The sequence below is a fragment of the Neoarius graeffei genome, chromosome 10, assembly GCF_027579695.1.
Source record: "Neoarius graeffei isolate fNeoGra1 chromosome 10, fNeoGra1.pri, whole genome shotgun sequence".
In the NCBI taxonomy this organism is placed as follows: Eukaryota; Metazoa; Chordata; class Actinopteri; order Siluriformes; family Ariidae; genus Neoarius; species Neoarius graeffei.
Window position 1 is genome coordinate 92,366,745 of NC_083578.1, and position 21,457 is coordinate 92,388,201.

At 44.9% G+C, this 21,457-nt stretch overlaps 1 protein-coding gene across 1 annotated transcript in view; it reads left to right on the top strand.

The window, feature by feature from the left end:
* The window catches only part of kcnn1b (potassium intermediate/small conductance calcium-activated channel, subfamily N, member 1b), a 145,711-nt gene extending 124,711 nt beyond the window's left edge, over positions 1-21,000 (top strand). The window contains exons 5-9 of the mRNA XM_060930985.1: positions 1,885-2,026; positions 4,952-5,062; positions 12,940-13,067; positions 20,490-20,559; positions 20,697-21,000. Coding sequence (XP_060786968.1) covers positions 1,885-2,026; positions 4,952-5,062; positions 12,940-13,067; positions 20,490-20,559; positions 20,697-20,981 — 736 coding nt within the window. The 3' untranslated portion in view covers positions 20,982-21,000. The remainder of the gene's footprint in view (positions 1-1,884; positions 2,027-4,951; positions 5,063-12,939; positions 13,068-20,489; positions 20,560-20,696) is intronic.
* Positions 21,001-21,457: the final 457 nt, after the last annotated feature.

Here is a 21,457-nt window from a genome sequence, read left to right on the forward strand (position 1 = left end):
GACTTGTCCAGGGTGAACCCCGCCTTTCGCCCGTAGTCAGCTGGGATAGGCTCCAGCTCGCCTGCGACCCTGTAGAACAGGATAAAGCGGCTACAGATAATGAGATGAGATGAATTTAAAAAATTAATTTCTGGAAAATCCTTAAAGTTGCCATTTGGATAAAAATGAAATGTCCACAGTAAAATGTTTCAGCTGAGATGATGTTATACTTTTACTTTTGTACCGAAGCTACAAGGCTAATGTCGCTAACTGAGAGTGGAAGCTTAGCATCGTGCACCAAAACAGCACGTGTAAATCATCCCACCCTCACCGTCTGTCTCTGTAACAACATTTGTACACAAACATTTTAATAAAGTAAATTTAATTTTACATTTTTACAGTTTAATCAGTGTAGTTTTTACATTTACAGTCAAATTTATCCAAATTAAAAATAATCAAATAAAGCTTTTTAATCAAACTTCTCTCACTGTTAGTAACTGCTCCTGCGTGGATCTTATTCGGAAAAAAAATCCCTGTTTCAAAATGGGTGCCAAAACTTATAGAACATCCTGATATTGAGCGTTGTGTATGTTTATCTACAGCAGATGGTCCCAAGGAAGCGCTGGTGAGAGCTGTGATGTGTTAATCTGTGTAATCCAATCAGATCAACAGGATTTGTCCAGCTCTCAAACAGCCGTCTGATTGGCTCACTCAGAGTCGCGGGAGCTCTCAGCCTCAGAACCGTGCAGCGGTGCACATCTGGCCACGTGATCGCTGTTTCTGTCGCATCCTGATTTAAACATGGTGCTTATTTGCAGTCAGTAGTAAATCCTGTGGGTTTATACGACTGCATCCTCGTTACCCCGTGTCCTCGTCACCCTGTGTCCTCATTACACTGCATCCTCGTCACACTGCATCCTTGTCACACTGTGTCCTCATCAACCTGTGTCCTCATCACACTGTGTCATCACACTGTGTCCTCATCAACCTGTGTCCTCGTCACACTGTGTCATCACACTGTGTCCTCATCAACCTGTGTCCTCATCAACCTGTGTCCTCGTCACACTGCATCCTTGTCACACTGTGTCCTCGTCACACTGTGTCCTCATCACCCCGTGTCCTCGTCACACTGCATCCTCATCATACTGCATCCTCGTCACCCCGTGTACTCATCAAACTGTCCTCATCACACTGTGTCCTCATCATCCCATGTCCTCATCACCCTGCGTCCTCTTTACCCCGTGTCCTTGTCACACTGCGTCCTTGTCACCCCGTGTCCTCGTCACACTGCGTCCTCTTCACACTGTGTCCTTGTCACCTCATGTCCTCGACACATTGCATCCTCGTCACACTGCGTCCTTGTCACCCCATGTCCTCATCACACTGCATGCTTGTCACACTGTGTCCTCGTCACACTGTGTCCTCGTCACCCCGTGTCCTGATCACACTGCATCCTTGTCACACTGTGTCCTCGTTACACTGCCTCCTCGTCACCCCATCTCCTGGTCTCACTGTGTCCTCATCACACTGCATCCTGGTATCATTGCATCCTCGTCACACTGCGTCCTTATTACACTGTGCCATCATCACACTGCGTCCTCGTCACGTCCTCGTTACACTGCGTCCTTATTACACTGTGCCATCGTCACACTGCGTCCTCGTCACGTCCTCGTTACACTGCGTCCTTATTACACTGTGCCATCGTCACACTGCATCCTCGTCACGTCCTCGTTACACTGTGTCCTCGTCACACTGCGTCCTGGACACATGGCGTTTTACTGAAGTACAGCAACGTCTCACCAAAACATTACTGAGGGCTGGGATTGTTCTTTCAATTCCAACACAGTCACGTTATTTATTAACAAAGCTGTTACATTGTTTTGTCTTTGTTGTTGTCTCTTTCAGATATCACGATAAACAGGAAGTGACGAGTAACTTCCTGGGTGCGATGTGGTTGATCTCCATCACCTTCCTGTCCATTGGTTATGGAGACATGGTGCCACACACCTACTGCGGGAAGGGAGTGTGTCTGCTGACGGGAATCATGGTGCGTCTCCGTCTCGTTCTCCATCGCTTACAGTGTGCACTTGTGAAAATGTTTATGATAAACAATCAAGCTCCAAATATAAACAAACAAACAAATAAATCTCATCTCATCTCATTATCTGTAGCCGCTTTATCCTGTTCTACAGGGTCGCAGGCGAGCTGGAGCCTATCCCAGCTGACTACGGGCGAAAGGCGGGGTTCACCCTGGACAAGTCGCCAGGTCATCACAGGGCTGACACATAGACACAGACAACCATTCACACTCACATTCACACCTACGCTCAATTTAGAGTCACCAGTTAACCTAACCTGCATGTCTTTGGACTGTGGGGGAAACCGGAGCACCCGGAGGAAACCCACGCGGACACGGGGAGAACATGCAAACTCCACACAGAAAGGCCCTCGCCGGCCACGGGGCTCGAGCCCGGACCTTCTTGCTGTGAGGCGACAGCGCTAACCACTACACCACCGTGCCACCCTCAAACAAATAAATAAATAAATAGATGGGTATTGTATATTATATATTTGAGAATGTTCTAGCTATCATGCATCACTTATCTGATTTGTACTGATTGATGTTTATGAATGTTTATTTATTAAACCTAATTTCAAAGAAATAAAATGATAAGACATGGAATCAAGGAAACATGAAATGTGATAACAAAAGTATTGACACCCATCACACAAGCTGGATCACATGTATACATTTAGGAAAGGTGTAAGGTACACAGTCTGAGAGCACAAGAAATCTAGGACCTAACGTCTCATTTACATCAGAACCATTTCTCAGGCGTCTTTGGGTTTTGTTACAGAGAGAATTCCACTGGAATCAGTGCAGCAGTTCAGACCGCAATCACTTTCAGCGAGTATTACATCCGCAAAAATGTGACAGGAGCATCTTTTATATGCTTCGGTTCTATTATTTAGCACATTATTGAAAGACACTCCCCGGCCACTTTAATAGGAACTTGTTGTTGATTGTAAGATCCCTGTCCTTGGCTGCAGGAGTGGAACCCAGTGTGTTCTTCTGCTGTTGCATGCTGAGATGCTTTTCTGCTCACCACGGTTGTAAAGAGTGATTATATGAGTTACTATATCCTTCTTGGCAAAAAAGAAAAGCTCGAACCAATCTGTCCATTTCCCTCTGACCCTCTCTTATCAACAAGGCGTTTGTTTCCACCCACAGAACTGTCGCTCACTCACTCAGTGTTTTTTGTTTTCTGCACCATTCTGTGTAAACTCTAGAGACTGTTGTGTGTGAAAACCCCAGGAGATCAGCAGCTTCTGAAATACTCAAACCAACACCCATCTGGTTCAAACCAACACCCATACCACAGTGAGAGAAAGTCACACTGTGAGATCACAGTTTTTCCCGTTCTGATGTTTGAACATTGTGAACATTAACTGAAGCTCTTGATTTGGATCTGCGTGATTTGATGCGTCGTGCTGCTGGCGAGGGATCGGCTGATTACAGAACTGCAGATAAACAGCAGGTGGAGGTAGGGGTGTTCCTAATAAAGTGGCTGGCAAGTGTATAATAGAAATCCACACACAAAAAGCCTGCCTCCTATTTTATCACATTAAAACACTGTGTTAAAGGACTCTGGAATCGCTGCCTTGTGACACTGACGTCTTTCCGCGTCATTGTTTATGCCATGAAGCTGTGATGGCATGAAAAGTGAAATAAAATATTATTACAAATGTATGTGAGCATGTTTATGGCTTATTTGGCTTCCCATCTCCAACACGTCTCTTAAGGTTTTCATCTTGCTTCTCATGAAGATTTCTTCACCGTTTATACCCCGTTACCGTGGTGATTATGCCACTTTAGCCACTGATACAGACAGGGAAATGTTTCTTGCGTCATTTTGGACGTGTCCTGTAACTTACCTGTGTGTAAAGAGCTACAGGTTCAGCAGGGTGGACACAGTTAACGTTGTGGTACCAAGCAAGTTAGTGGTCAATATAAAAGACGTGTTTAAATGTGTTTGTTTCTCACTCAGTACGGGCTACATAAAGATAAAGGGCGTAACAGAGCCAACTTCTTGGAATTAAACTTGTAATGAAACACAATATGCAGGCTTTAATCGATTTAAAGTTACACACTATCCCGTTTCTTCCCAACTGCATACATTCACTTACATTTCTCTCACGCCGACATCCCGCGAGCTGTATTAGTTCTCTTTAAGGCTCCTTTGGTTTGCATTTTAAGGTTCTACTTAGACTGCTGTAACCTTCTACATAGAAGCATTCATTTTCATGAATCTAATAATTGTGTAAATTTTTCTGTAAAAAATATGAATTCATTTGCTTGTATCCAGTGAAATAGATGATGCTTATTTTGGGAAATAAGATTCCTTTGCGCATTAACGGGACAACACAGCAGGGCACAACAGAAAAGCATTCATGCTCTCGTCTGAAAGATCGAATCCCAACAACGTCACAGCCATCTATGGGCAGGAACCAGGACCGGAAAACTGGCCATGCTGTCTGGGTGGGAGGAGCATACACTCTCTCACCTGTCAATCACAGTAATATGAGCCAATCGTATGAGTCTGCCAGCTCATGTATGTAGAAGAGGGCAGACAGCGATTTCCTATGAGTGTTATGCCCTGATTGAAAAGATGCAGTTGGTTGGATTCACGTGTCACGTGTTAACCTTCATCCTGGAAGCTGCTGTATGACCCACAGTCCTGGGTGGGAATTGGTAAAAAACAAACTAGAGAGAAAATGGGGGAAATTTAAAAATAAAACAAAAAATAGAGCAAGAAAGTGACACTGATTTTTTTTAAAAAATCAATCAGACCACATTTAAGCTACTTACACTTCCTGGAGCAACTCGTGCAAATGTTCAGGTGATAAACATTCGTCTGATTTTTTTTAACGAAGAACTGATTTTATGGACTAATTTTATTTCCTCCTGCAGGGGGCGGGCTGCACTGCACTGGTGGTCGCAGTGGTGGCCAGGAAGCTCGAGTTGACCAAGGCGGAGAAACATGTTCATAACTTTATGATGGACACTCAACTCTGCAAAAGAGTGAGTCACTCTGTTCACTCCTCCATCCCAAAGCACTGTTTATCAGATGATAATAAAGCTGTGAGTTTGAGAGAGTGAAAGAGATTGAGAGAGAGACAGAGAGAGAGAGTGTGAGAGAGAGACAGAGACTGTGTGTGTGAGAGAGAGAGACAGACAGTGTGAGAGACAGAGAGACTGTGTGTGTGTGTGTGTGTGTGTGTGTGTGTGTGTGTGTGTGTGTGAGAGAGAGAGTGTAAGAGAGAGACAGAGAGAGACTGTGTGAGAGAGAGAGAGAGAGAGAGAGAGAGAGAGACAGTGTGAGAGACAGAGACTGTGTGTGTGTGAAAGAGAGAGAGACAGACAGTGCGAGAGACAGAGAGAGACTGTGTGTGTGTGTGTGTGTGTGTGTGTGTGTGTGTGTGTGTGTGAGAGAGAGAGAGAGAGAAGGAAGAACTCAGGGAACATTATGTCAAACTGTCAGACCCTCAGCGTTCAGTCAGACGGTGAATATGCTGATGCCGAGGCGCTGGCGATTCGCCGAAACGCATTTTAATGGCACGGTTTTGTGGATGAAAGGCAGGACTGCAAATTTTCCGAGCTCAGGGCGCTCACCACGATGCAGGATCAGAATTTTATCAATCCCAAATCAGTCATCTGGTTTTCCCAAAGCATCATAAAGTGAAAAAAGGATCCTACCTGTGGGAGAGAGAGAGAGAGAGAGATGATTGATAAATCTACAAAGGTTGTAAATTTATAAAGTTTTTGAGAGTTCAGCCTACAGCTACAATTTCTAATTTACAACTTTGTAACAATTCCTGATGTGGGTGGAGCACAGAAGCACGGCAGGCGAGAGCTGATGTTAGCCAAACCACTTTTATTTAGCTTTTCAGATTGCTTTCTTGCTTTCTTACTCACTCACTCACTCACTCACTCACTCATTCATTCATTCATTCATTCATTCATACATGCGTTGTGGTCGGGGAGAGAGCTCCGTTTCTCTGCTCTCTCTCTCTCCTTTTATGCTCCATCCCTGTAACACACACACACACACACACACACACACACACACACACACACACATTATTGACAGCAGGTGGAATGACTTAGCCACTTACCTTCCCCAACCCCGCCCTCCATTCACAGACTGCTGCTTGGCCACGCCCCCGCTGCCACATACCCCCACCGCCCAACTCAAGCCGGGGAGCCATCCGGCCTGAAGCTGACTCCCCCCCCGACAGGACAGGAAGTCCGCCACCACCATCTGCGCCCCCGGCCTGTGGATTGCCTTGAACTTAAATGGCTGGAGGGCGAGATACCAACGGGTGATCCGCACATTGGCATCCTTCATGCGGTAGAGCCATTGGAGGGGTGCGTGGTCCGAACAGAGAGTGAAAGGGTGCCCCAGCAGGTAGTATCGAAGGGCGAGGACCGCCCACTTGATGGCGAGACATTCCTTCTCAATTGTGCTGTACCTACTTTCACGCATCGAGAGTTTCCGGCTGATGTACAGCACGGGGCGCTCCTTGCCCTCCACCTCCTGGGACAAAACGGCCCCCAGCCCTCTGTCCAATGCATCAGTCTGCAAAATAAAGGGGAGAGAGAAGTCAGGGGAGTGTAAAAGTGGCCCTCCACACAGTGCAGCTTTTACCTCAGAGAAGGCCTGTTGGCACTGCTCCGTCCACTGGACCGGATCTGGAGCCCCCTTTTTAGTGAGATCTGTTAGCGGGCTGGTGACGTCCGAATAATTAGGTATAAACCTACGATAATAGCCAGCCAGCCCCAAGAACCGTCTCACCTCCTTTTTGGTCTTGGACCTCGGGCAGGCCGCAATCGCTGCGGTCTTGTTAATTTGGGGACGCATCTGCCCATGGCCCAAGTGGAACCCCAGATACCGTACTTCCACCCGCCCAATCGCACACTTTTTGGGGTTAGCTGTGAGGCCCGCTCGCCTCAGCGACTTTAGAATGGCCCTCAGGTGTTCCAGGTGCCGCAGTCAATCATTACTGTAAATTATAATGTTGTCTAGATAGGTGGCCGCGTAGGCAGCGTGAGGGTGGATGACACTGTCCATAAGTCACTGGAACGTAGCGGGCGCCCCAAATAACCCAAAAGGGAGCGTGACAAATTGGTGTAATCCAAACAGTGTGGAAAAGGCATTTTTTTCCCAGGATAGAGTCAAGGGGATCTTCCAATATCCCTTTGTTAGATCCAGTGTCAAATAAAAGCGAGCAGTACCTAACCGATCAAGCAACTCATCAATGCGAGCATTTGGTATGCGTCAAATTTAGACACCGCATTGACCTTTCTATAGTCCACACAGAACCGGACCGACCCGTCGGTCTTGGGAACCAGGACCACTGGGCTGCTCCAGTCACTGTGGGACTCCTCGATTATGCCCATTTCAAGCATGGCCTTGAGTTCGTCCTGAACCACCTTTTTTTGTGTTTGGGCAATCGGTAAGGGCGGCTACGCACTACCACCCCCGGGGGCATTTCTATGTGGTGTTCTATGAGGTGGGTACAACCAGGAAGGGGCAAGAACACGTCAGAAAATTCCTTCTGCAACTTGGCTACCTCCATGAGTTGGGCCGGTGAGAGGTGGTCTCCACAAGGGACCGGAGTGGTCCAAGATGTTATCTTTTTTACCTCTGGCCCCAGCTCCGCCTTCTCTGGGACTACCGACACCAACGCCACGGGGACCCCCTCATTCCAGTGTTTTAAAAGGTTGAGGTGGTAGATTTGCAGTGCCCCACCCCTATCCATTAGTTTCACCTCATAGTCGACGTCCCCAACTCGCCGTGTGACCTCAAAGGGCCCTTGCCACTTGGCAACTAGTTTAGAACTCGACGAGGGCAATAATACGAGCACTTTGTCTCCCAGCGTGAACTCTCTAAGGTGCGTGCCCCTGTCATACAGCCGGCTTTGACATTCTTGTGCCTGCCGCAAATTCTCCTGGGTTAGGTGTGTGAGGGTGTGGAGTTTTGCGCGCAGGTCAAGAACGTACTGAATTTCATTTTTACTTGGTGAAGGTCCCTCCTCCCAATTTTCCCGTAGCACATCCAGAATGCCAAGTGGCTTACGCCCATATAATAATTCAAAAGGAGAAAACCCCGTGGAGGCTTGCGGGACCTCTCGTACTGCGAACAACAGGGGCTCGAGCCACTTATCCCAATTACATGCATCTTCACTTACGAATTTGCGGATTATGTTTTTGAGTGTTTGGTTAAACCACTCTACTAAGCCATCCATTTGTGGGTGATAGACACTGGTGCGCATAGACTTAATCCCCAGTAACCCATACAGCTTGCACAGTGTGCGTGACATAAACAAAGTGCCTTGGTCTGTCAGGATTTCTTTCAGAATCCCGACCCGGGAGATAAAGCGGAAGAGTGCATCTGCAATACTGCGTGCTGAGATATTGCGGAGAGGCACTGCTTCCGGATATCGTGTTGCATAGTCCACTAGAACTAAAATAAAGCGATATCCCTGTGCTGACCGATCTAATGGCCCTACAAGATCCATCCCAATTTGCTCAAACGGGGTCTTGATTAGAGGCAGAGGGTGCAACGGCGCTTTTGGAGTGGCCGCGGGATTTACTAATTGGCATTCACGGCATGCTGCACACCACTGACGGACATCCCCGCGAATCCCTGGCCAATAGAACCGGGCCATTATTCGGGCTAGTGTTTTGTCTTGCCCCAAGTGTCCAGCCATGGGATTAAAGTGAGCCACATGGAATACGAGTTCCCTGCGGCTCTTTGGGATTAACAACTGGGTTACTTGTTCCATAGTTTGAGTGTCCTACATCACTCGGTACAATCTATCTTTAATAATGGCAAAATAGGGGAAGGTCAGTGCCACGCTTGGCTGAAGAGTTTGACCATTGATTACTCTCACTTGGTCAAACGCATGCCGCAGAGTCTCGTCTTGCGACTGCTCTAACGGGAAATCCCCAAGGGAATTCCCGAGAGAGGGAGGAGGAGCGGGCTGCTCCTCACTCTGACGCGGAGTTGACGTAGACGGCTCTGTGACAGCTTCTCCCACCAATGCCACACCGGGATCTTCCCGTGACCTACTAGGGCAGAACCCACTACGTGTTAAATATTCCATTAGGTTTTTAAATCCCGGCCAGTCAGTACCCAAAATCAACGAGTGGGTAAGACGGGGACTAACCGCCGCCTTTATTCTATGCATTTGGCCCCGGAATAGAATATGGACAGACACTAGAGGGTAATGGTGAACATCCCCATGCACACACAACACTTTCACCGCTTGTGCTCTCCCCAGTGCCTCACCTTGCACCAGGCGTTGGTGAATTGAGGTCTGATTACAACCGGAATCCACCAAAGCATGATATGTAGCCCCTTGAATACTCACCGGTATGCGATACGCTCCGGCCCAATCGGGGGCGGTTTCTGGCGCGTCGGGGATCCGGATTACAGCACCCACCTCCCTTGCGGAGCTCTGACTTTGGAGATGCTCCGACTCCCCGCCACGCCAGCACACCGGCCCAGGCTTTCCCTCTGCACTGGTGTTATGGGTGTCACTCACCTGAGGGGGAGACAACACAGACACAGGAGATGGAGAGGGGAGGACACCACGGGTGCGACAGGCTGGCTGGGGAGGAGCCAGCCACTGCCTCCGTGGCAGGGGAACGGGGTGGAGAGGGGGACAAGAGACAGGAGAGAGAGAAGAGAAGCGAGGGGAGACGCCTCATCTGCTTGCCGTCGGAGCCGCCTCCAGATGGTCCTCCGCCAGCTCGATGGCTCGTTCCAGCGACGCCGGGCGGTGACACTGGACCCATTCCGTCGTTCCTTCCGGAAGTTGAGAGATAAACTGCTCCAGTGCCACCAGATCGATGATCTCGTCGGCGTCGCGGTCTTCCGTCCTCAGCCACCGCCGGCAGGCGTCCCGGAGTTGCTGGCCGAATGCAAACAGCTGGCCGACCTCTTCCAGTGCCAGCGTCCGGAAGCGCTGACGATGTTGCTCCGGGGAGCGGCTGAGCCGCTGCAGAATGGCTTTCCTTAGGTCAGCAGAGACCAGTCGGCTGTCAGCAGGGAGCTGCTGTGCTGCGAGCTGTGCCTCGCCACTCAGGAGCGGGAGGAGATGCACCACGTGTTGCTCCTGCAGCCACCCCCACGCCTCAGCTGCTTACTCGAAGAGAGTGAGGAACACTTCCGGATCGTCCTGCGGTCCCATCTTTATGAGGGTGGTGGCAGCAGTGGCCAACGGCCAACGGTTCTGCTAGGCGGTAGCGAGGGCAAGGATGAGCTCTTCGAATGGGGAGGACTCCATGGGGTGGTTCCCTTCTGTGCTCCTGGGTTTCTGCACCACTGTAACAATTCCTGATGTGGGTGGAGCACAGAAGCACGGCAGGTGAGAGTTGATGTTAGCCAAACCACTTTTATTTAGCTTTTCAGCTTGCTTTCTTGCTCACTCACTCACTCATTTATTCATACATGCGTTGTGGTCGGGGAGAGAGCTCCGTTTCTCTGCTCTCTCTCTCTCCTTTTATGCTCCATCCCTGTAACACACACACACACACATTATTGACAGCATGTGGAATGTGGAATGACTTAGCCACTTACCTTCCCCGACCCCGCCCTCCATTCACAGACTGCTGCTTGGCCACGCCCCTGCTGCCACAAACATTTACATCGTTCACGTTGCAGTTACGATTCAAGCATTTCGGCAATTAAATCCTTCACAGTCCGTTTATAAACCGGGCATTATGACCACTCAAAGGTTTCAGACAAAACATCTCAGTGTCATAATGTTTTGAGGGGGCGGGGCCAAGTATGTTGCCATGTTTAGGACCGAGGGGGCAGGGCCAAATGTATAAACTGTCAAGAAAAAACTTTTACAGTGTGACATAAATTACAACCTGAATTTTAAAAGATCATAAAGTTACACATTAATTGATTAGAGATTTTGGAATTGCATTCACTAAGAATTGTATAAAATGTTGTTCATAGCGTGTATAAAATTATACAGTAAAAGTTCATAAATTATACCAAAATTGTTTATTTAAAAATAAAATAAAATCATATTCATACTCATCATATTTAGACAAGCAGAGTGCTGGTGAATGTTAGTACACGGGATACGAGCGGAGAGTAATAATAATCCTTATTTAATTCAACAAACCTTCAGGACTTTCAAGGATTATTTTGAACTGTGATGTGGCGTTACACGATGATGGATCTTTTTGGAATATTGTGCATTTTGAAGGGAATTTTTAGCTCTGCTTGGCTCTGCCCCCTCAATATTTCTTTCAGAATTGTTTTGCTCTGATAAAAATGCTAAAACATTTTAAAAACTAAATAAATTAGCTCAAATTCATTAAAGCCTTTGTGTCTGGAAGATAGCCCCCGTGTCTACATGAAATGTTTGGGTGGATCAGGAGTGGGCGGGGTCACAAAGCACACATGATGATTGGTTTAAGGGGCTGTTGATCCAGAAACGTCTTACTGGAATGAATGGGCGTGGTCACAACGTGGTTTTCTCACCTTGAAGGAGTGGGAGGAGGGGGGTCTTAAAGTACACATCCTCACCATGACCTGTAAAGGTCGATTTATACTTCTGCATAGAATCTACGCTATAAATACCGCAGCACTGACACTCCTGCAGGGTAAAGTGTTTATACTTCTGTGATATCACACTTGAAGTCGTGCTGCTGTACTGAAGATCAGCACGGCTTTGATTTGGTCGCAGGTCAAGTGTCATATCTAAACACAGCTGTGCTGACGTTCAGTCATTTTTGGGGAGGTGCATGTCAGGTTATGGAATAGGGTACACGGATACACCATACACTATGGCGAAGAGTCAATACAGACGTATACATTTGCTTTAATATGTAGGTTTTGTTCCCTATAAAGTGGCAAAAAGTAAAAAGTGGACAGGTGTGTATCATAAAGCGTGTATTACTAACCCCATTTCCAGAAAAGATGGGATATTTTCCAAAATGCAATAAAAACAAAAATCCATTATTGGTTAATTCATGTGATCCTTTGTTTAACTGACAAAATTACAAAGAAAAGATTTTCAGTAGTTTTACTGACCGACTTAATTGTATTTTGTAATAAATATAAACAAAGTTAGAATTTGAGGTCTGTAACACACTCAAAAAAAGTTGGGACAGAGACATTATTACCGTTGTGTTCCATCATCTTTCCTTTAATAACACTTTTTAATCGTATGGGATCTAAGGATATGAACTGTTGGAGTTTTGCGATTGGAATTTTTGTCCTTTCTTTCTTGATACAAGACTTCAGCTGATCAACAGTCCGTAGTCTCCGTTGTCTGATTCTCCTCTTCATGATGCGCTGTACATTCTCAATAGGAGACAGATCTGGACTGGCAGCAGGCCAGTCAAGCGCACGCACTCTGTGTCTACGAAGCCATGCTGTTGTAGCGTGTGTAGAATGAGGCGTGGCATCATCCTGCTCACACAAGCATGGACAAACCAGGAAGAGACATTACCTTGATGAATATGTCTCTCTAAAATATATCAATGATACCTTCACACACATGCACCTCCCCCATGCTGTGGGCACTGATTCCCCACCATCACAGATGCTGCTTTTACACCTTTCTCTGATAACAAACTGAATGGTCGTGTTTACCTTTGCCACTGAGAACTTGACATCCATTTTTCCCAAAAATGAGCTGAAATGTGACTCATCTGACCACAGCACACGTTTCCACTGCCTTTCGGTCCATCTGAGATGAGTTCAGGCCCAGAGAAATTGGCAGCGTTTCTGTATAGAATTGATGAAAGGTTTCCTCCTTGTGTAATCCAGTTTCAGGTTATAATATCCCCACTTTTCTGAAAATGGGGTTAGTAGAATGCAGCAGTGATTATTGTTTTGATTTTTCTGTTTGCTCGTTGTGTGACAGGTGAAGAACACGGCTGCTAACGTACTCAGGGAAACGTGGCTCATCTACAAACACACCAAGCTCGTGAAGAAGATCGACCACGCCAAGGTCAGGAAACACCAGCGCAAGTTCCTGCAGGCGATCCACCAGTGAGTAACAGGTTCTGTACAGCAGCACAGCACACCACGTCCCGGTTTTGTCTCTCACTACACAGTAATGCTAGAGTCTATTTACCATAGTTACCTTCAAAACTTCACCTTAGCTTTAGAGTTTTCCTCCTGTCGGGTCATGAGAGGTTTGTTAAGTGCGAGTACTTTAAGAGCTCCATCTTTCCATCAGCGTGAAATTAAGTTTAAAAATGCAGCTACTTTTTGCTTTTCCAGGAAAAACATGTAACAGAACCACCAGCTATTAGCCATGAGCTGCACGGCACAGTTTCGTTATCTGTTCCTACGAAGAGTAACATCAGGAAACTCTGCTGCCTCCTGTGGGTGAGATAATGGTAAAACATGAATATATGGATATATATTTAGGCACTGTCTGAAAGTGGAGCTCCTGATGAGTGTAAAATGTGTTAGTAAATAATCCAACGTTATTTTTTTAAAAAGCAAATTAAAAATAAGCGCTGGATAAAAACCCATCTATCTTATGGAAATAAAGATATAAATAAAGGTCCATTGTCCTGTGGTCAAGTGTTTCTGAGATACGTTGCCTTGAACTTACGATTGGGTTCCCTGTGGGTCGCAAAAGCCGTCAAACACCAGGTCGATGGTGTACCATGTTCTCTTCAGTATGGAACGCCGCTATTAATGTTAGCTGCTGAGCTTCCCTGCAGTTTTTTCCATCCTGTCCTACAAAGTGGAAGAAAAAAATGATAACATGCAGATTGTTAGCCAGTAAGCTTACAAATGGTTTTTTTTTGTTACACTTCCAGGGGAAGAAAAAGAAAGAAAGAAAGAAAGAAAGAAAGAAAGAAAGAAAGAAAGAAAGAAAGAAAGAAAGAAAGAAAGAAAGAAAGAAAGTGAAGTGCAGAGAATCTGGAAATGTATGGATTACTGAAGGTTGCAGAACATTTAAGGAATAAAAAACACTGATGATCTAAAAAAATGATATACAAAACCAGCCTCCGTCTGTAAATCGCAGCGGATCGGAAGCTTTAGGAAGTTTTTCCTTCCTCGAGCTGTTGGTGCGAATCCGGCTTCATATCTACTCATGAAAACGGAGTGTTCACATTTCTCCACCTTTGATTTTGAAAAGATTTTTTTGTGTGGACATATATTTGTGGATGGTTCAAAGTCACACAAGACAAAATCACACACACAGTACTGTGCAAAAGTCTTAGCCCCCATTATTATTTTTTCATACAAACTTTGTTATAGATTTCTATTTTATGACTTCTACATTATCGAGTCAGTACAAAAACATTTTAGAGTCCAAACGTTCATTTTTTTTCCAGCACAAAACTAAATGTTACAGAAAGAAGTTTGTATCTGAGCAGTATATTCCATAAGAGACACTTTTCAGATGAAAAAAGAAAGCATAATGAAGGCTGCTGGGTTTTGGTGTAAAATGAAGAAGTGAGTGTGACAGTCAAAGTGTCCAGAAGAACTGTGGCTGGTTCTGTAATGGGCCTTTTCCACTACCCTTTTTCAGCTCACTTCAGCCCGACACGGCTCGCGTTTCGACTACCTCAGAACAGCACGACTCAGCTCGCTTCAGCCCTGCTCAGCCCCCAAAACTCCCACGGTTTTGGAGTGGGGCTGAAGCGAGCCAAACCGAGCCGGGTGGGGCTAGGGGCGTGAGGAGACACTCCCCTGTGCACTGACTGGTGAAGAGGAGTGTCCTCACATGCCCACACACGCCCCGCGAGCACGCTGGGATCTGTAAACACCGTAAACCCAGAAGAAGAAGAATTACGAGAATTTCTGAAGCCTTATGCGCCTCGCCTCATCTATACGCTCTTGCCAGTATCTGTTGGCGTTGTCGGTGACAACAAGCCACAGCACCAAGACCAGCAACACTAACGACTCCATGTTTATTGTTTACTATCCGGGTCGTGAGACTACCGCTTAAAAGGTCACTGATGTCACTGTTTGCGCTGCTTAACGACATCACGTGACGTCCACCCACTTTCGCTAACTCCACCCAATGTGTCCACCCACTTCCAGCCAGCACGGTTCAGCGCGGTTGTAGTCGAAATGCAACTCCAACAGCCCCGCTCAGCTCGACTCAGCCCAACTCAGCACGGCACGGCTCAGCCCGACTCAGCCGCGTTGGTAGTGGAAAAGCGGCATAAGATGCTCAGGAAAACCTACAGATCATTTCCACATAAAACTGACCTCACTGGACCTGAGACGGAGATTATTTTTAAAGCAAAGGGTCGTCTCACACCAAATACTGACTTTGTTTCATTTATTATGGCTCACTGATTACTGTTTATAGTATTTTTTAATGTTGAAACATTCCATTATTTTTAAGCCATTTTTGGTCGACAGCATTTCTTTACGTGTGACAAAGACTTTTGCACAGAATTGTGTATGCAAAAACGAAATAAATAAATAAAATTGTTTTGCTTTTTGGTCACCATAGCAACCCTGTGGTTGTTTGTGCTCAAATTCAGCTGAATTTTTTTTTTTCAGAACTATAGTTGTAATTAATGCCAAAAATTCACCAGATGACGTTCAGCTAAAGGGAAGCTCAGGCAGAGCAACACGCTGATGTTTCCTTTGCTCCGGTTTATAATGTGAAGTAATAGCATGAAGTAATCCACCTGTCAGGTGATGGACTCAGGGGTGTGAAAAGACCTGCAGCTTGTCAAGTCAAGTCAAGTTTGTTTGTATCGCGATTTTAACAATAGACATTGTCCCAAAGCAGCTTTACAGAATCTGAATGACCAAAGACATGAGCTAATTTTATCCCTAATCTATCCCCAATGAGCAAACCTGTGGCGACGGTGGCAAGGAAAAACTCCCTCAGACGACATGAGGAAGAAACCTCGAGAGGAACCAGACTCAAAAGGGAACCCATCCTCATTTGGGCAACAACAGACAGCATGACTATAACATTAACAGTTTTAACATGAAGTCAGTTTCGTTGATGTTATAAACTCTTCATTGATGGAAACTTGAGTGCAAAACTGTTCATGACAACTGCAGTCCTAAAGTTAGCAAGTCAACTGTAGTCCTCAGCCATAAAAGCATTACTGTAAGAGTCCAGAGCGTCCTCCAGGTGTGACTTTCAACTGTCCACATGGGGCCGTCCTCCACAGGAGCGATGTGATGAGGAGCTTGTCCTACAGTTCAGTTAGTGAGTTAATTAAAAGAGGTCCATAAATGTCCCAGAGTGTAATAACAGTAAGGAGAAAGTAAATGCTCCGCTGTGGAGTGATGGGTCAGGTGCATGCTGGAGGTGAGGTGGACTGTAGTGCTGCAGGTGAGGTGGAGCTCTGACTGTATGAACACGTTCCTCAACACATACTGATGGTTATACACACACTGAAAGTCTTTTACTATGTCGCTGGAAGATAGTGTGTGTGTGTGTGTGTGTGTGTGTGTGTGTGTGTGTGTGTGTGTGTGTGTGTGTGTGTGTTGTGCACTTTGAGGTTTTTAAAACTGTTGTATGTTCCGTCTGTTTTGTCTTAAATGACTGCAGAGCTCAGAAGTAAGTCGCGTCTTATTATCACTTCTCCTCTCCTCATCTTCCTTTTCTTTCAGTTCTTCTGCTCCGATATTCAAACCGACATGATTCTGTTTGAAGCTGGATGCACATTTACTGTTAAAACTCAGTGGGTTTACATCAAACAATGAAAAAAATAACAAATAAACAAAAATAAATAAATAAATTTAAAAAATAAATAAAGCATCTTCTCAGCTTCAAATCCATTCGAGTCCATCCATCCAGTCTGCACCTGATCTCCATCTGAGTCTGCACTTAGCACGGCGCTACGCTACTCTACACTATCAGCCTGCCAAAACAATTCCCATTACACTTCCATGAAAATGAACCAATCCTGATGACAGCGTTCACAGCATTCACACACCGGACCTCACCTTTCACTCCCTCACCTGACTGTGTGTTGTTGTTTTTTTTCATTTGCACGTGGTGTTAGCATGCTAAAAATGCCTGTTAGCTGTGATGTCTGATTGATAGTAGCTAACCACAAGCTCGTTAGTCGTATTTGAAGCATTATTTTTATCAGGACATGACCTAGCTACATATGTATAGCAATCTGATCTACTCCAATATCACTAACCAGCTAGTTATAGTTATACCTCTATATTATAGTGCTAGCTAGCCTGTTTCATAGCAAGCTAATTTAAGTTGGGTAACTTTGGTGAACTATTTATTTGGCATTTTAATCAGTAAAAGATCAACTTTAATGTTTAGTTTAGTTTAATTTAAAATGTGAATATCTTTACATTAGCTTGCTGAATATTTCTGTTTATAATGACACTCACTGACTAGTCAGATTTAATGCATATTAGCTCATTATAATGCTAACTGCGTCTCTCATTTAACAGCAAGCTAATGATCACAACAGTGTTGAGTTTATTTCATGTGAGGAGATATTTTTGCATGAGGACTGGGTCAGCTGATGTGTTGATGGTTAGCTAATCAATTTATGAAACAATTGTCCTGGAGTTGTGAATGTAGCTTTAGCTTTAGCTAGCGTCTCCTCCTACAGCATTTTTCAGATGTTTTTATCAGTTAATTGGATGTGAAACACTAACGCTCGTGATTTTTCAGGTCTTTTGAGATTTGTGGCTGTTGTGCTGAGACACGCTGAAGTCGATCTATAAATCCCTGACCTTCACACAAACATCCGTAACACACAGAGAGCGTTTACTGACGAGTGTGTGTGTGTGTGTGTGTGTGTGTGTGTGTGTGTGTGTGTTCAGTGTCGGAGCAGTATGGAGGTTTGGGTGCAGAGACAAACAGAAGCAATTTTGGCTTTTTCCCAAAATTGAGATTTCATCTGAAAACAAAACAAAGCCCATGTTTTACTCATGAAAGAACTGAAAAAGCTCTGGTTTTATTTCTCATCTCAGCCATTTTACTGATCAGTTCATGTGTGTTCACTGGCGGAATGATCTCATGTTAAAAAAAAAATCTTTCATGTCAGGAATTGTGTGTAATATTCCACATGACATGAGCTGTCTGGATATTTTAAATGATCTCAGTCCATCGGCAGATTTTTCTGTTTCAACAATTATTTATAAAAAGATATAAAATTATCCTCCAGGACAATACAGTGATTTCTGAACCCTTTTCCCCTCGGCCTCACACCTTCACTCCAGCGTTACGCTCGCTCTGCGTTTGAACTTTACACTCGCGTTGTAAATTGTATGTGTAAGTTATATTCTCTCAGTGATGTATTTTAGCACAAGATATAAAACTTCGTGTAGATTCAGTGGCTTGTAAATGCCATATTTATAGGTGAGAAAGTCAGACGTGTAAAAGTCCTGATTTTATCAGAGGAACTGTTTCTTGCTCGTGGACTCGAGACTGTTCAACATTCTCTTTTTTTATCCCGAGCTGTAAATACACCGAAAACTTTCCCTGTGCCCTTTTCAAACAGGACTTTCCGGGTTTTGTTTGTCGTTTCCTCCAGAGGAAAAGCACGCTCTCTCTGTCTGCTGTTCACTTTCTCCGCCTTCACTAAACATTGTAATGAGGCTAATCAGGCTAATGCTAGCGCTGTTATCAGCAGCACTTCAGTCATCGGTACTGCAAACATTTCCAACTTATTATCAGTGTTCTCATCAGTGTGCGTGATTAAAAGCAGTAGCGTGACATTTATCAGAAGTTTATGGGCGTTGGTGGGTTTTTTTTTTTTAAAACGAGTGATACGGCGGTCATTAACCTTTAAACACTAAGAGAGCGCCGAGCATGTTTTCCATCATTCATCATGCACTGTTTCGGTTCGTACAGGTGAAAAAGTCAAACCAAACATGCATGCGTTCTTTCCAGTTAGCATGCCGACTGCCATCAGAACACGAATGGCAGTTTTTGGAGCTTTCAGCAAGTCAAGCACTGATGTGGAACATTCAGGCGTCCCGTCCTGCTGGGATTTTAATCTGAAGATCAATCTGTTCATATTTCACCAACACACAGGTTTAATAAAACCTCTTATAAAGAGTCTGTTTTTCCTGACCGTGATGAAGTGGCAGCTTTTTAAGCTAACATTGCTAGCGCTTACAGCAGCATTTCTGCGGAAAACAGTGCTGTAGTGCCACCTAGTGGACAACTCATTCTGTGTAATTATTCAAACCCATGATCTGCTTTCTTTATTTTTCTGAATAAACACAACTGACAGCCACTGTTTCTGCATTAAAGTAAATTTACATCTGGTATCTTTTCACGAATAATTCAGTTTCTAACAGCTCAGTAATTATTAACTCTTAGGATGAGCATTATAACAAAAATAATTACTAATAATAATAATAATAATAACAAAATACATTATCTTTTTATTCATAAAAGCCCAAAGTTCTACACAGAAATAAAACACAAAATATTAGTACAGAAAGTGTAAAACATATCAAATGAATATTAAATATAAAGTGAAAAATAAAAATAAATGTATATTATTATGTCCATCACTGTCATTCCACAACTAGCATGCTAAGTAGTGATTAGCAGCTAGCAATGATTAGAACATCAGCCAGATTAATTATGTAGTTAGCGGATTAGCCATGTTCTCACATGAATGTGTAGGAACTCTGATTTTCTGTGATGATATATGATATATGGCTAACAGATGCACCTTAAAGCTGCTAGCAGGTGTTAGCGAGTTGCAGATGAAAACTGTTAGCTTTCCCTGTAAGAAGCTGCCACTGTTTCTTTGCTCCTGTGCCCCTGAGACACATCGACTTCATCCTGATGGGAAAAGTAGATGAATTTAGTAAATTACAGAAGGGTGATATTTTGGGGAACGTTGTTATTTTCGTGGACGTCTGAATGCGCTCGCGCCGTGTCATCGTCCCCGTTTTCACTTCCTGTGGTCGAATGAGTTTGCATGTCCGATCTCAGAACGTCTGCATGTTTCACTTCATTTACTGAACAATGTTCCTCACAACCTCTCTCTTTCTCTTTTTGTTTTTCTCCTTTTCCATCTTTTATCTGTCTCTCACTGTCTCTCTGTTTCTCTCTCTCTCTCTCTCTCACTCTGTCTCTCTCTCTGTTTCTCTCTCACTGTCTCTCATTCTCTCTTTGTCTCACTCTCATTCTCTCTGTCTCTCTCTCACTCTGTCTCTCTGTCTCTTGCTCTCTTTGTGTCTCTCACTCTCTCTCTCTTGCTCTCTTTGTCTCTCTGTCTCTCTCTCTTTGTCTCACTCTCTCTCTTTGTCTCTCTCTCTGTCTCACTCACACTCTTTGTCTTACTCTCTTTTTGTCTCTCTCTGTCTCTCTCTCTCGCTGTCTTTCTCTCTTTCTTTCATGTATTTGTACTCTTCTACCTCTTCTGTCTTTCCTCCTCTTATTAACCTCTTCCTCTCTTTCTCTTCACCCCTTCTGTCTGTCTGTCTGTCTGTCTGTCTGTCTGTCTGTCTCCTGCACATCTCTGTGATCAGACTGCGCAGTGTGAAGATGGAACAGAGGAAGCTGAATGATCAGGCCAACACACTCGTTGACTTAGCCAAGGTGCGTGATGTGTGTTTGACACTTTTACACTCCTGCCTGTGTTGTACATGCAGATTTGTTGACAGCTGAAAAAGTCGACCTGCCTCCTACATGTATTCTCAGTGTGTGTGTGTGTGTGTGTGTGTGTGTGTGTGTAGACCCAGAATGTGATGTATGACCTGGTGTCAGAGCTGCAGGAGCGCAGTGAGGAGCTGGATAAGCGGATCGGTCATTTGGAGGAGAAGCTGGACTCCATTGCTCTGAGCGTCCAGTCTCTCCCTGAGCTGCTGAACCGAGCCATAACGCAGCAGCAGCGCCACCTGCTGGACGGCCTCATCCACCACTCCACACACTCCTCACACTCCTCACACACCAGCTCAGCATCCGTGCGCCGCCGGAGGTCGCCGTCCACTGCTCCTCACACGTCCTCCGACAGCGGCTAACACACACACATACACACAAACACACACACATTATAGACATGCGTGTGCTTTTCTGACTAACAAGGCTTGAGAAAAAAAAGACTTCAATGACTTTACCACAATGACACAAAAAAGAAGAAAAAAGAAATAAAAATAATGTAATGAGTTCACAGTTCATGGTAGACATATGGTTTACGTTTAGCCATTGTATGGCTGTTTAAAGTTAGCTTTTTTGTAAAAGCCCTTGTATAGTTTATGGACTGGATCCAGGGTGTGGGGGGGCACACACACACACACACTCTCATACACACACACTAATACACACTACTGGCTGAGAAAACATCGTCTTTTCTTATGATGAAGGATATCAGCGGAGGAGTAAATGACGGAGAGACGCTGGACTGAGTGATGGGCGCTGGCTAACACAGGGGCCTTTGGGAGCTCTGAACCTGAGCAAAGAAAAAAGCGGCAAAATATCAAAAACACATCAAGAATTA